This window comes from Heloderma suspectum, chromosome 2 (genome assembly GCF_057233095.1).
Source record: "Heloderma suspectum isolate Gila_16-S chromosome 2, 16-S_ref, whole genome shotgun sequence".
NCBI classification, from domain to species: Eukaryota; Metazoa; Chordata; class Lepidosauria; order Squamata; family Helodermatidae; genus Heloderma; species Heloderma suspectum.
The window spans coordinates 37,242,479-37,257,773 of NC_139459.1; the positions used below are offsets into that span (position 1 = coordinate 37,242,479).

The 15,295-nt window shown below is 43.3% G+C and overlaps 1 protein-coding gene across 4 annotated transcripts in view; it reads right to left on the reverse strand.

Annotated features, from left to right (window-relative positions):
- Positions 1 to 15,295, reverse strand: part of SLC38A9 (solute carrier family 38 member 9) — a 57,264-nt gene that overhangs the window by 24,467 nt on the left and 17,502 nt on the right. For all 4 annotated transcript variants that reach the window (XM_084833257.1, XM_084833258.1, XM_084833254.1 and 1 more), the window contains 3 exons: positions 12,420 to 12,479; positions 7,946 to 8,140; positions 6,435 to 6,542 (listed from right to left, as the gene is read on the reverse strand). In XM_084833257.1, the coding sequence (XP_084689383.1) occupies positions 6,435 to 6,542; positions 7,946 to 8,140; positions 12,420 to 12,479 (363 nt within the window). The remainder of the gene's footprint in view (positions 1 to 6,434; positions 6,543 to 7,945; positions 8,141 to 12,419; positions 12,480 to 15,295) is intronic.

A 15,295-nucleotide genomic window follows, 5' to 3' on the forward strand; every position in this document is an offset into this window, starting at 1 on the left:
TCAGGATCAGAGTGTAAGGGCCTCTTTGGAGGATGGGGTAGAACAAAATAATCATATAGTTATTGCACAACTCCTTAAAAGCAGCACTTCTATCAAAGGGAAGCATTTCCCTGCAGAAAACTACAGTTTTCCCCCTCACCCCTCAAAGGGTGTTCTACTGTAATTGTGTTATGTGGAACTTCACTGCATGATTATCAAGGGCCTATTAAGGCAAATGTCTGGCTGGTGATAAGGAATACAAGTACAATAAAAAAGATGGAGGGAAATTGATCCATGGATGCAAGATGAAACCGCTTTACTGAACTAACAATGTGATCATATTCATGTCTATTCTGAAGTAAGCCCCACTGTTTAATGGGACTTACTCCTAATTATGCAGAGGATTGTAGCCTTAAATATCCTTTTAAAAAGCCACAGATTCATTAAACTTAAAAGAAAACCCCCAACATGTGCATGTAAAAGTTCAGTAAATCCGTTTCATGTTGCAACCATACAGCTTTTTATTTCTCCCTCTTTTTGTGCTTCTTGGTGGGTGCCGCCCTCCATTTCTAATTTAACTACTAGCAGAACATGTTCCTTCTTCCCACCATGAAATACATTTTATGTACCTTTTAAAAGTTGTTTTTACATTTTAGTAATAAAAATGTGAGGCTGAATATTTCCCTGGTGCACCAGACAAACACAAAGAGCTCAACTACCTCCTCCAACAAATGTCCCAACCATTTTACAGGCTTACTTTTCAAAACAGTTTTGTTTAAGGTTTCGCACGCCCCCTTTCCAGCACTGTGGCACAATTCTTGCCTGCTTGTATTTTAAAATATTAGGAAGTTTAGGTAGAGCTAGACTCCCTCCACCAGAACGCTACTTCTCCATCCATTCTTTAAGGGCAGAATAGGGTACCAGGCTGAGCCACCCCACTCTGAATTGGGAGAGGGGGCCATTTTATGCCTAGGGCTGCCCAAGAACATCTGCTTTTTTACTGTCTTCCAGAGTGATCATTCAGATTATGCAAGACGTATTCTTTTTTTGTTTCATAAAAATAGGTAAAAACATGGTGCGACTCGATGCTTCGTTCAAAGATGGCTCTTGAATACTGAGTCAGTTGCCCACCCACGATCTAACAGAATGCCAGGGCTGAACATCCAGTGTTTGTGGGACTGGTCTGATTAAAGTTAAACTTGGATTCACCAGGATGCAGTCACCGGCTTGACATCTGTTCAGATTTACAAACAATTCATCAAAGCTGCGTCATTTTACACACACACACACACACACACCCTTTCCCCCCTGCTCTGTTTGGATGCAGACTATGAACATTCACAGATTAAGTGCGTCAGTAAACAGTAAAATCTGAGCGGTGTTTTCTGACGCAGGCCATCTGGAGGCCCATCACAGAACAGCTCGATGTTGCACGCTACAGCAAGCTAAGGCAGAGCTGAAGCGGACATCATGGCAGCCATGGGTGAAGTTCTCGTGCATATCAATGTTGTACATGCCCCCCATCACAATATGTGCTTATTGCATGAGCTGACCCATTCGCGTGTTGGGTGAGCATGCTAGAGGGCAAGTTATTTGCCCGTACTACCTTTGGCTCCAAGACATTCTTTCTACTTGGATCTTTACCAAGAAGGACTAAGAAGAGTGCACATCACTCAAGCCCCTTGAAACAAATGGATTACACAAATGTTTTTTCCTACTCCTGCTGTCAGGCCAAAGTTAAATCATGCTCTGTTTCATCATTTGGATGGGAAACGATGTTTACCACAAAAATAAACCATTGACTAGGAAAGCTTTTTAGCACTGTTATTTACACTATTATAGTGGTAAGGAGAAGAGAGGAAAATGTGTCCAAACCACAAATCCTGAATCTTGGTGTGGACTCCTAACAAATTCCTCAGAGTTATATGTGCTTTTCATTATAGCAAACAGCAACTCTTTCTCTTTTAATCAAAATGACCTTAGTTTATAAATTTTATCAATCACCTATAACCCCCTCCCCCCAAAACACTCAACCTTAAATAATAATTTAGAACCGTACTAGGCTCTGCCATCAGTAAAGAAATAAGTTAAGGTGTTCACACACACATCAATACACATGGGGCAAATAAAACTGGCCCATTTTTTCCAATACTCCATTTCTCTTAATCATGTTAACTGTTGTTGCATGGGCAGCTCAACAAGTCAGTATCTCAGGTTCTCCAGAAAAGGAATAAGGCTCCAAAATTATTTCTTACAAGTTAATCCAAGCTGAAGATCCAACTTCTTCCATCCTTAGCTTTACAGGGGAGTGTCTTTTGTACCAACTGCAAGTTCCACTTTCTGTTTTAATGCATGAAGATGAGAGACAGTGGGCTGCTTGGTGAGCTCACAGCTGAGGTGAAATTAGAACTTGGGTGTGGTGTGTGTGGTGTTCATACACATAGCCACTGTGTTACACCAGCTCTTGTAACTAAGTACACGGCCTGGCAGACAATTATTGTGATACACAGCTACATAAGCATTTCTGCATTGTCTCCATATCACTTTAAACTACAAACAGGGAGAGATGACATTGGTAGGATGATAAATTTCCAGAACTGCCCAGAGAGCCATGTCATACAAATAACTTACTATGTGCACATGGCCGCCTTTTGAATTGGCTACCATGGAACAATTTGTCCACATGAACAGGACTTCCATTAACAAATGCCTTCTCTAAATCCACTTTCATTATTCCTGTTCCCCACTCCCTCATTCCCCCACCCCCGCCCCACAATACAGGAAGAAATCTTAAGTGTGGTTTCAATTCTGTCAAGTTCATGGAAGATATAACAAAGAAGAAGTGAGCTCTGTCTCTTCCCCTTAACAGCTGCAGCCATCTCCATCATCTACAGGGAACCAGCCAGGCAGCTTCTGTCCTGGCCAGTTCTCCAAGTAAAGTGAGAATGGGTGGACTTGAGCATGACTTGTGGGACCCATTCAAGTAATGTTTTCCACCCTCTTCAGCTTCTGAACTCAGCTGGAGCACTGAGGAGAGATTGAGTGGCAGAGGGAGCGACAAGCGCATACAGGTGAGTAGAGCAGGAGTGCAGAGCAGGGATGCCTACCACTGGGTAGAGCTGGGGTGGGAGACAAATCCAGCCCTTCTAGAGTCCCCCAGATAGCCATATCTCCTTTCTGTGGCCCCGCTCCCTTTCCCCCTACTACCGATCATTTGATGTCTTCCTGGCTTTTTGCAGTTTTTTTCGCCTATTCTAAAAGGCTCAAATGTCTCTCCTAAAGCTTAGTTGCTGGCAGTAAAAGCTTCAAGCTAAAATATGCTGGTGACTTTGGGCCCAGTCCACCACTGGAATGCGGCCTCTGAGAACTTCTCCAAAATGGAATTCAGTCCTTGGGCTAAAAGAGGTTCCCCAGAACAGAGAATTCCTTTCCGCGATCAAACACAGAGTTGGTGGGGGCAAGGAGGGGTCTCCTCCAGGGTCAGTGTCACCACCTGGTGCCTTAGGACAGGTGACAGGCCCCCAGCAACCTGGCAGGGCCCACTGTTGATGCCTTCACTGCCTCCCCCCTTTTCTCTGGCCCAGCATCCAAGCAGCTGGACCTCGCCATGTTAATTTCCCACAATGCCCCTGACCTAGCATTGCTCTGGAGCATTCTGGGAAATTAAAGGAGTAGCTATACCCAGCCACTCAATGCAGTTTGGAGCACTGTTACTGCAGCCAGATAAACCCACCAAGGCCCACTGACAAAGGAGGGGGCCCACCCCAGGAGACTTTACCCAGGCACCCTTCAAACCTGGAACCAGCCCACCTCTTCCATCACCCCCTTCCTACTATCCAGGGTGCCACTGCTATCACATAAGCCAGCCCTGCTACTTGCTTGTCCATAACGATAGCTGAGAAAAGACCTATTCAGGCATTAAGCCTGAATAGGGTACACCAACATATCCCCTCCGTCCCACTTCAGTCCCCCCCTCTCAGGTTGGAACTCAGGTGGAACTGAGTTCCAACCTTGATGCACTGACTGACAGGGTTTGAAGAGGAATTCCACTCACATTTCCTTGAATATCAGTAGAACTCTCTGTGTAATTGGGGACCCACACAGCCAGCATCCCCATACTCAAGCCAGTGATGGGGGGGGCTGGGTACCCTAAATTTTCTCTGCCCCCTCTTCTTCTTCTTCTTCTTCTTCATAAACAACTAATTTAAAAAGTTTACAATTTTGTCTTTAAAGGCCTGCAAACCAGATGAACTGGCCCCCTACTTTTTTGGACAACCCCCCCACCCCGAGCCTTTAGGCCAGCTACAGGCCTGCCCAGATTACCTCCACAGAGTTTGGTTTCCCGAGTGGTTTCCTTTTAAAACATTTTTTGCTGAAAATTTTTTCAACATGTTTCCTCTTTTTCTCCCTCAGAGGAACTTGGGTCAAAGGCTTCTACGTGGAAGACAATATTAGAGTAGAACATTGACAGGGACTTCTTATTACAGAATATTTTCCATATGCATTATTTTGTGGAGGAAAACGTTACGTTGGAATCAGTCCCTAGCAGTTCTTTTTGGTTTTATGGCCACCAATACATCATAGTTTGGAGAACAGCAAGACTGCTTTGCCTTGTAAAACATGAATACTACCAGGAAGAAATTCTGAAATTCACTGGGGAGGAAATACTGTTTCTAACTCCCTCAGCCTCATATTAAAGACAAGGAATAATTAAAAATTAGTGACTGGTATAATGATTCCCCTGGCCTCAGAGGAAGTAAAAAAAGAGTAATCTAATCAAACACCAGATGAGGAAAACAAATGCTTCAGAGCTTTTATGGCAGCACAATGACACTCCTAGTAAAGGTGAATGGAGCCATCCCTGATGTCTCATAAACCTTCAGAAGAAGAAAAAACAAAGAAGCTAATGGCCTCAAGAGCACTCAAGCAGTGCCATGGCAACTCCAGGTGCGAGCAGGTTCGAAAAGACAGTCAATCTATCCACAGCCCTAGGACAGGGAATCATAGAATAGTAGGATTGGAAGGGGCCTATAAGACCACCAAGTCCAACCTCCACCCACACTGAAGTCACTCTGAAACTGTCAGACCTGGGAATGCTTCTCACCGAACAGTTCCCACACATCTCTGCTCATCTGAACTGCCTTGGTCTTTCACTCTCTGCAGTTCTTCAGCTGAGTGCAGAAACTGAAGGAGATAGAAGACTCCCATCTTGCATATGAATGCAAGATGGGAGTTGACAAGCAAAGCAGGATGGGAATTGGCAAGGGTAGGAAACACCAAGGATGTTCCATAATTTGTAGGGCTAAGTGTAGCATGGTGCTTAAGAGCATACACTATGCACATAAATTAGCACAGCCATAACTTTTCTGGGTAGCCTTAGGCAGAACAGTTTCTTATCTTCAGTTTTCTCCATCTGTAATGGGCCGGGGGTGGAATCATACAGACCATCTTATAGGGTTGTTGTCAGAATTACTGAGACAATGTATGGGAAACACTTGGAGCATCTAGTATTTATGTAATATTTTTCATCATCATCATCTTCATCATATACTGTCAAACCCTGGATATTAGCAGGCTTGAAATAAAGGCTCTCCTGGATCCAATCAAGTGTGAAAAATGCTACGAGGATTTCAGTCAACATGTTCCTTGCATGCTGTCTCATACAAAGCCACAGAATTGGAAGTGGGTCATCTTAATTCAAAACATCTTCTGGAGCAGGCTATCCTAATACGGAAGCATCCTTCACATCTGCATGAGTATCCTTTCCATTAAAGTTTTTCTTTAAAAGACTTCAGGAGCAAACCTATGCCTGCTAGACAGTGGCTAGACGGCCATAGAAGCGCGGGACAGCCTCGTCCTCCGCACTCACAAAAGGAGTGCAGAGGGGCCAAAAAGGGGCATGGCTGGGGGTGTTCTAGGGCAGGGAGAGCGTAGCTGCATGTACGACACAACCTATGTGTCGTATAGCAGCCTCCTTCCCTGCTCCGTGCTTCTGCAGCTAGACAGCCACAATCGGCCAAAAAAGCAGGGCAGGAGAAGCGCAGAGGGAACGATCCCCTCCCTGCTTCTCCTGCCCTGCTTAGGATAGGCAGTCGCCTCCAAGTTCGGAGGCAGCCGCCTATCTTGATAGGATTGCGCCCTAAATGAAGGTAACTGCACAATCAGCTTAGGCATCCTGTTTCACTGCTCAAGGGCAGAAATGATAATTTATACTCTATGTTCCATCTAAATCTATTTTCTTGCCATTATATCCATGGTGATATAGCAGCCAGTATTGCAGTGGCTTCCTGCATATTGCTTTGAAAAGGAAATTCCTGAATCAGCAACCTGAGTTTCCAGGAATAGAAAGAAGAAGTTTGTAAGGACAGAAGGATAATTTGGACCTACAAATTAAGTGCCCTATTAAATGACCGAAAGGGAACTTTCCAGAAAAACTGTTTAAAAAAAAGGTTTACCTGGCACAAAATATGCACTCATTTTAGACCAGTCAAATTCTAAATGGAATCCCAAACGTGCAGCTTTCACGGTAACAAGGATAACTAGATAAATGACGGAAATGGTACCTGCAATGGGGCAAAGGGAAAAAAAATGAGACACTGAAGTACTTAGGGCAAGAGTGAGCAACTTGTGGCCCTCCGGATGGTGTGGGACTGCAACTTTCATCATCCTTGGTTCTTGGCCATGCTGGCTAGGGCTGATGGGAGTTGGAGTCCAACAACATTTGGAGGGCTAGAGAGTCCCCAACCCTGATTTAGACTAACAAGTGGCAGAAAAGGTGTTCTCCGATCTCCATGCGACCCACACACAGGCTAGTGCCAGCCCAAAGAAAAATAGGCAAATATTTACCGTAGGACAAGAGCCAGTGTAGTGTAGTGGTGAGAGTGACGGACTGGGAGCCGGAAGATCCGGGTTCTAGTCCCCACTTGGCCATGGAAGCTCACTGGGTGACTTTGGGCCAGTCACAGCCTTTCAGCCCAACCTACCTCACAGAGTTGTTGTTGTGAGGATAAAACAGAGAGGAGGAGTATAATGTAAGCCGCCTTGGGTTCCTTGCAAGAGGAAAAAAGGCGGGATATAAATGCAATAAATAGATAAATAAATAAAAATCCAGCCTCCCATGCATTTTTTCAATTGTAAATCAACGTTAGGAATAACTTTGGGGATACTGAAATTAAGTTACCTTACATCATATTCAACCAGCCATGAACAAGGAGAGAACACAGGTGGGGGGAGTAAGGCCGAAAATTATGTTAATGCCATTTTACTTTATTTTTTTAATGGCTGTGGCCACAATGGTCATTTGTATGGGTGTGTGTGAAATTAATTAAACCCTCAAGTTCTGGGAACTAACTATTCTCAGAGAAAAGCACAAGGAATAAATTTAAAAGGACAGGTTGCTGGAACACATGTGTTCACTGAAAAGTGCTGGATAGGCAGTGCTGGGAACTTGAGTTTTCCGATTCTCAGAGAGAACCAGTACAAAAACGGGCAACTGGTAGGGACTTGTGGAGGCCCACACGAGACATGTTTTGCCAGCAGAAGCACTGCAGTAAATTTGCATATTTAGCAACATCAACTTGCTAAAATGCGCTTATTTTCATGAACATGATCAAATGTTAAAATAGATCATGAGAGGAGGAGGAGGAGAATGTAAGCCGCCTTGGGTTCCTTGCAAGAGGAAAAAGGGTGGGATATTAATGCAATAAATAAATAAAATATTCTTGTTCTAAATGCTTCCCCTCATATTGCTGCCTTGGTTATACAGTGACAGTATTTGAAAAACTAAAGTTGATGCAGGCCCCAAGTTAAAGAAAGTTAAAAAGAATAGTGAAATACTGAATAAGTTGATTAAGCCGAGACAGCGGATATGCAAGGAAGAAAGCATTTCAGTTCTTACAGGGAACGTCATTATGTACTTTTTTTCAAAACACAATAAGATTTCTTCTCCAACAATATTACTGCCTACCTAAGATATTAAATTTGGCAAAAAAAGATGGAGACTTAAAATTCAATAGCAGAAGAATGACAGTCAAGTAAATTGGGACAGTTCTCGATTTGCTCCACCACTCTTCAAACATCTCAAATCCTGTACCGTTGGTAGAAACAAACATAATAGTTTTGTTTCGTGGCACATCTGAGCCAGCATCACCTGGACATAGTACTGTAAAGCCAAAAAGGAAACAGAAGAGTGATTTAGTTCCAGGAAAGTACAAAAATGCACAAGAGAGATATACAGAGTGTGTGCATGTTTGTGTCTGTATGTGTTTGTGTGTTGGAAACCAGAACCTAAACACTGAGATGAATAAGATCTCTACTGTGCCTAAAGCAAGAGGTAGCTTAGGGATAAATACCACATGGGCCCTAGTTCCATCTCACAGTCCATAGAAAATCTATCCCTTGAATGCTACGCCTATTTGAGTACTAGTTCTGCCCTATTCATTCGCAGAAGTCTCTATATACCTACTCTGAGAAATGAAAATTTAAGACTAGTATAGCCTTGAAAAATATATTGTGGGGCAATAATCCCTCCTGTCCCGCTCTCTTCTCTTGTCCCTGGCACACCGTCCCCCTGCCATCACTGCATGTAGGGCTCATGCAAGAGACTGAGCGACTCACAGCAGTTCTCCGGTTTGGGAAACACAGCTGAATGTTTTCTTTGTTGCCTCTCTGAATGCTTACTCTCCCCCCCTTGGCCCCTTTTGTAGAAAACAAGAGAAAGAGAGACAATCAAGACAGCAGCCAATGGGCTGCATTTCTCCAGTGTACCACTATGAGGGCTGCATCTCTAGATGGATTCTCTCCCTCCAGATGGCTGTAGGCTGTGCCTTGTTGCTTGGAGTTAGGCACTAGCCTGCTGTGAGTAGGCAAGTGCCTAATTACAAGGCTGCACTACTAACAGATATTTATTGAGTTGGATTCGGAATAGGTTAGTTGAGTTTCGGTCCTACTGAAATCAAGGGGGCATGTTAGATACGACTCGAATCCCTTTGAGTTCAATGGGAACTAAGCTCAAATGACTTGGCCCAACCCATTGTCCCCAAGCACTGGTTAATAATTTTTGTTGCTGAAGTCTGACATAACTATTGGAACTATTCCAAAAACCACAAATATATCATACATCAGCGTTCCCAACCCTTGGGTCCTCCAGACATTTTGGACTACAACTCCCAGCCTCCCTGACCACTGACCATGTTGCCTGGGGCTGATGGGAACTAAAACCCAGAACATCGGGAGGGCACCAGGTTGGGGAAGGCTGCAGTGCTTCTGTTGAGTAAATGTTTACATAATTATTATGAGCAAAGAATCTGTACTTCTACGCTACCAAAGTCAAGATTTATACAAGCACCAGGGTACGCTAAAAGCACTTACCGCTGCAAGGTTCCAGATGGCCCTGCCTGCATCTCATTTCAAGGATGCTTCTTAGCCTATATGCCAGCCCCTTTATGCACAGCATTCACAGGCCAGTGTAATTTCTCCCTGGGCCATAGATTGCTAGCATGCAAACACTCCATACAAAGGGGCCAACACACAAGTTAAGGATCTTTTAAGCCAGCGGTGCACAACCTTTCCGGCCCCAGGGGCCACATCCAGTGTCAGCTGGGGGGCCAGGGGCTGCATATGTGCGTGCGCACGTGCGCGCGCGCACACACACGCGCACGCACACACACACACACACACTCTTCCTCCTCCCTGCAACACGCACAACTCAGTGTGCAGGGAGGGGAAGGTTCAGACCTCCCTTCCCTGCCCGCTGAGATCTAGGGATCGCTGGGGAAGGGGAAGGTGAAAGCCTCTTCCAGCCCCCCAGCAATTGCAAGTGAGATTATTGTTTCTCCGTTGCTACTAGCAGCAGGAAAATAGCAATCTCAGAAGCCAGGGAACAGCAGTCTTTTCCCCTGCAGCCTAGCTTATTAGCTGAACTGTGGGAGGGAAATGGGTGGAGTCCTGCCAGCCTTGGGGGCCATACAGGGAGTCGCTGAGGGCTACTGGTGCTTTGTTTTAACAATGGGCTAGGCCAAGGGGAACCCTGCACATGTAAGTGCATTTTGTATAAATCAACTCTTTGAAAGAGGGGCTGCAGAGAGATAAGCAGTAGGTAGGGTGGTGGGCTGAGTACTGCACATTCCTTTTGTTCGTTAAATCTGCCCCCACCTGTTTTATGCACAGTCGGGTCAGATCTAGGCTGAAGCATTCAGCTGTGCCCCAGTCCTGTGTAGTTTCAGCCACAGTCACACTGACTTCTGTGGTACAAGTTTACCATTTTGGGGGCCTGGTGGAAACAGCTGTCAGCAGTAACAGCCGTGATTTATGCACAAAGTATAACTATGTATTCCATGGAATGTTCCCCAATGCAAATCTTCTCATCCCACACTGGCTGCATGCCTAGCTGGCTACAATGCCCTTAAACACAAAGCTTCATGGAGCATTTAGTCATATTTCTGAAACGCCAATGGATGCAACTGAGTCATCAGCATTACTTTTTGCCAGTCTGTTTAATCTCCATTGTCTAAGAGAAATGTTTGAGAGAAAGTTGTCTGTATTTCTGAAATTTACATGAAACTCTTATGAGTGTGGATGGGGAAGACAGACAAGCGGTTGATTTTTCCCATGGAGTCTGATGCAAACTGGAATTAATGTAATTTAAAAACCCAAAAATTATCTTATAGAAAGTTACCATTTGAAATCAGGATGGCTTTTAATCTGCTTTTTAAAAAAAATCTGAGATATTTCTTTTGGGAAATGAGGATCCCTCTATCCCACATTTTTCTACTCAAAAAGTCAAATTTCTTTCTAAATATATCCCTCTTGGTTTCTTTAACTGATTGCTGCTACATTTAGCTATACCCAACCCTGGGATATCATAACTCTCATATAAGCCCATATGCCTTTATTTACTCAGTAGTGAATGTCATGGAGAAGCTGAGTATTTTTGAACAGAAGGCAGTCCCTTCTCCCCTATCTTTCCTTTCCTCTTTTCCTCTCTCCCAAGTCACAATTTATTTATTTTATTTATTTCATTTCTATACCGCCCAATAGCCGAAGCTCTCTGGGCGGTTCACAAAAATTAAAACCAAACAACACACAATAAAGCAATTTAAAATATATAGAACATTAAAACCACAATATAACAATACAACAACAATAAAACCTAGCAGCAGTGCAGGAGTTTAAAATACAGATTCAAAATAGCAAAGCTAAAAATTTAGAAAGCTAAAATGCTAAAATGCCTGGGAAAATAAAAAGGTCTTCACCTGGCGCCGAAAGGAATACAATGTAGGTGCCAGGCAAACCTCACTAGGGAGCTCATTCCAGAGCCGGGGTGCCACAGCAGAAAAAGCCCTCCTCCTAGTAGCCACCCGCCTCAATTCCTTTGGCAGGGGCTCACAGAGAAGGGCCGCTGACGATGATCTTAAGGTCCGGGCAGACACATATGGGAGGAGGCGATTCTTCAGGTAACCTGGCCCGAAGCCGTTAAGGGCTTTAAATGTTAACACCAGCACTTTGAATCGGGCCCGGAAATGGACTGGCAGCCAGTGCAGCTGGAAAAGTACTGGCATAATATATTTTGCTCTAAATATTCACTAAATAGCACTAAAATATGCCTGAGTTCATTGAGCAAGAAGGCACCCAAAGAAATGTAAAGAAAGAAATGTAGGCCCTCAGAGGACTGAACATTCTCTGGTGAGTTCAACTGAGCCCCTCTTATCAAGCATTTCAATTTGGGGAAGCCTCTGAAACAGAACACAGTGTTATGGGGCACAAATTGTGGACTGCCCACAGTGGTTTTCCCCTCATCCCAGAGCCTAAATGGTGAGGAAACTTGAAAGCACACACAAAAAAACTATTTATCTCCCCCATGCCCTTGGTATTGTCACCTCCTAACCCCCCATCTCTACTCACAGAGGTGGAAGTCTGAGAATGGGCATTGACATTTACATGTGTGCTTCAGCTCTACGCATGGAGGTTGGAGACAGCAACACTGGAATACCCTTCCGAGGAAGATCCGCCTGGCGTCTTCACTGTTCATTTAGATACTAGGCTAAGACCTTCCTCTTCTTCCAGCAGATATTAATCTTTAATCTGTTATTTGATTATTGACTTTACTGCTGGATCTTTAAATTAATGTTTTATTATTTTAATAATTTTGATATTTCCATTGGTGTATTCATTGTTTGGGTAGTTATTTTTTCATTGTTTTGGGTTTTTTATGATTGTAAAGTACACCAAGGGTGTTTGTCAGTTGAGTGGTATATAAATAAAATAAATTAAAAAGCATTGGGGGTGGGGTCAGTGATGGATCCCACTCCTTCCTCCACTCTATTTGTGAAGGAGAAGGTCTCAAAGGGGTTCACCTAAGCCAAAGGTGGCAAGAGGTGGTCCTTTGTACTGTATCAGAACATTGTTGGGGTAAGAAACAGAACATTTAAGGTTTTCCTTACCTATGTCACTCCCATTTGTGCCAGGAACAATATCTGTTACATTAATACCATGAACATAATCTGAAAAGTAAGAAAACAAACACCTTAAGAACACCAGAAACCTGCAGCTAGTCTCTTCAGATGGTACATTTTAGAACAAACATGACACATGTTGAAGGTGACATATAGAAGGCAGCTATTTCCTCAGTTACTATATTATAAAAACCTAAAAACACGCTGGCTTTTATCAACAGAAACAACACCCCACAGTGTCATGGTTCTGTTCCACTCAAGTGGAAAAGCCCTTGTCTGAAACAAGCTAACTGAGCATCTACAGGGCTGAATTTGTGCCACAGAGTTACCCACCACCCCAGAACTTGTTTACAATGAAAGTGCTCAGCCCTAGGATATGTAACGTTACATGAGCATGTGTATAGCAATTTGCCCTTGCTTTTGAGCAAACACAAGCACCCCCATGTGAGAATGGGGGAGAGAGCTTCCAGGTCAGATAGCAGGACCCACAAGCTGACCTGAACCACAGCACAGCTCATTCTATTTAGAACACTTATAGGCTGCTTTTCTATATACTAAGTGGGTTACAAAAGAAGTGTAGACATTAAGCACGGTGCGGCATACTACACTTTGTTAAAGATGGATCAGATGGGAAGGGTTCAGAGGGACCTAACAAGAATGTTAAATGGCTCTGGACATGCAAAATAAGAAAAGGCTAGAGACAGTCTATTTTGCCTAGAGAAAAGACAACTATGGGGAGGCGGACATGCAGGCAGTTTTCAAATATTTGAGAGGATCTCAGAATGAAGCTTGGGAAAGAAACAGTCGATTTAAACCAGCCTTCCCCCACCAGGTAGTCTCCTGGTGCACTGGACTACAACCCATCATCCCCAGCCAGCATGACCACTGACCTTGGTGGTTGGGGATGATGGGCTTGTAGTCCAACATAGCTGGCAGGCACCAGGTTGGGGAAGGCCCATTAGGAAGAGAGATTCAGTACAATTGGTAGAATGATTTCCTAAATAAAGAGTAGTTTAGCAGTGGTGAGAAGGTGTGTGCGTGCGCATGCGTGCACATATATAAAAGTTTGGACTAGCTTCTGTTGAGGATGTGAGCCACTCCCCCAGTAAGAATACACCATTTGCATTTGATCCAACATCCTCAATTCACCATTACTGGGCTCTCAGCTCCCGGAGAGGATCAAGGGGTGTATTTCAAGACTGTGCTGGATCAATGGGCCCCAGACAGCTGCCCGATGTTGCCGAATGCTGGCTCTGGCTATGCCTAGATCCCTGTTGGCTTGTCTACTTATTTCAAATTCCTTCTGTATTTTTTGTCAATTTACCTCCATAACCATTAAGAGACAAGAATATTAAAATAAACAGTGCAATCTATGATATTTCAAGGTAGTGTAAGAACCCAAAGGGAGGGCAAAATGCCTCTGTGATTATGCAACTTAGCCTGTTCTAACTCCTCTCCCTGTCATGCATTATATTGCCATCTGCTGGATAAACAGCTTAAGCAAATAAATATAGTAAGATAATAGTGCGGTCCATTTAAAAAGGTGTTTAAGACTAATTATACCTACTTGGACTTGTCGAAACCAATTTAGACTTACTTCCATGTAAACATGTTTAGGGTTAGTGCAAATATTGTCTCAACACCAGACCAAATGTGATCAGCTTAAAGGCTTAGAAAGATACTGCTATGACACGTCTGTGATAGGACGGAAATTTAAATAAAGTACAATCAAACTATGATTAAATGTATACTCTAGGAAGATGCTCAGATCTCAAAGACAGCCATAACATGAAGAACCTGCATGGTTTTGCAACATTTAAATCAGTTCCAGTACACCTTGATGTGTGATGTTGAAATGTTTCCTGAGAATCAGTGTTCTTTAATACATGCCACTAACAATTCATTAAAATAATGGGCATCTGTTTATTCCATTAACAAACCATTCGGCGTAAAATGGGTGTTTTATAACAGGTCTCCTAAGTGGAGAATATATTATTCACTGATTTTTTCATAAGTATCTTTATACAGCCCTTTAATTATATTCCCAGGGCATTTTACAAAAAGAACAAAATAATTAAAATGTAAGTACAAACAAGAAAGTAATAAGCTAAAAGCCACAAAATCATAAGTAGCAGCATAAAAGCAGGATTAAAACTGCACCTTAAAAGGCCTTTGCCTGGTGCTGAAAGGGCAATAAAATAGCTGCCTCTCTGGGGAGATCATTTCACAACTGGGGCACCACTACCAAGAAGGCCCTCTCTCTCTCTGATAGTCATCTGCCTCAATTCAGATTGTGGCGACAACTGCAGGAGGCCCTCCAATAAAGATTGTAATGTACAGGTAGTATAAATGGAGACAGACCCCTGATCCTAAGCCATGAATGACTTTTAAGGTCAAAACCAGCACTTTGAATTGGGCCAAGAAACAGAATGAGTTCCAGTGCAGTTGGCACAGCACCGGCGTAATATGATCATATCGCCCAGTCTTAGTTAGTAATCTAACAGCAGCATTCTGGACTAACTGCAGTTTCTAAACAGTCTTCAAAGGAAGATGCATGTATTACAGTAGTCTAACCAGGAGGTTACCAGAGCATGGGTAATCAAGGCAGGGCTATCTCTGTCTAAATTATAGATGAAGATTAGATATTTTGAACTACCATAACTAACATAGCTATGTTTTCTTTTGTAAGTTTCGAAAGGGAAGAAGCAATTATTAGCAAATTGCTCTAGCGATGTTAACATTAAGCAAGGATTTTTCTCTTAATGAGGAATTGAAACTAGGTTATGAAGCTGCTTTTGAATCCTGTACAACAAGGAACTACACATAGCCTTAGTTCATGTTGGTGCCATGGTAACAGTACCAAT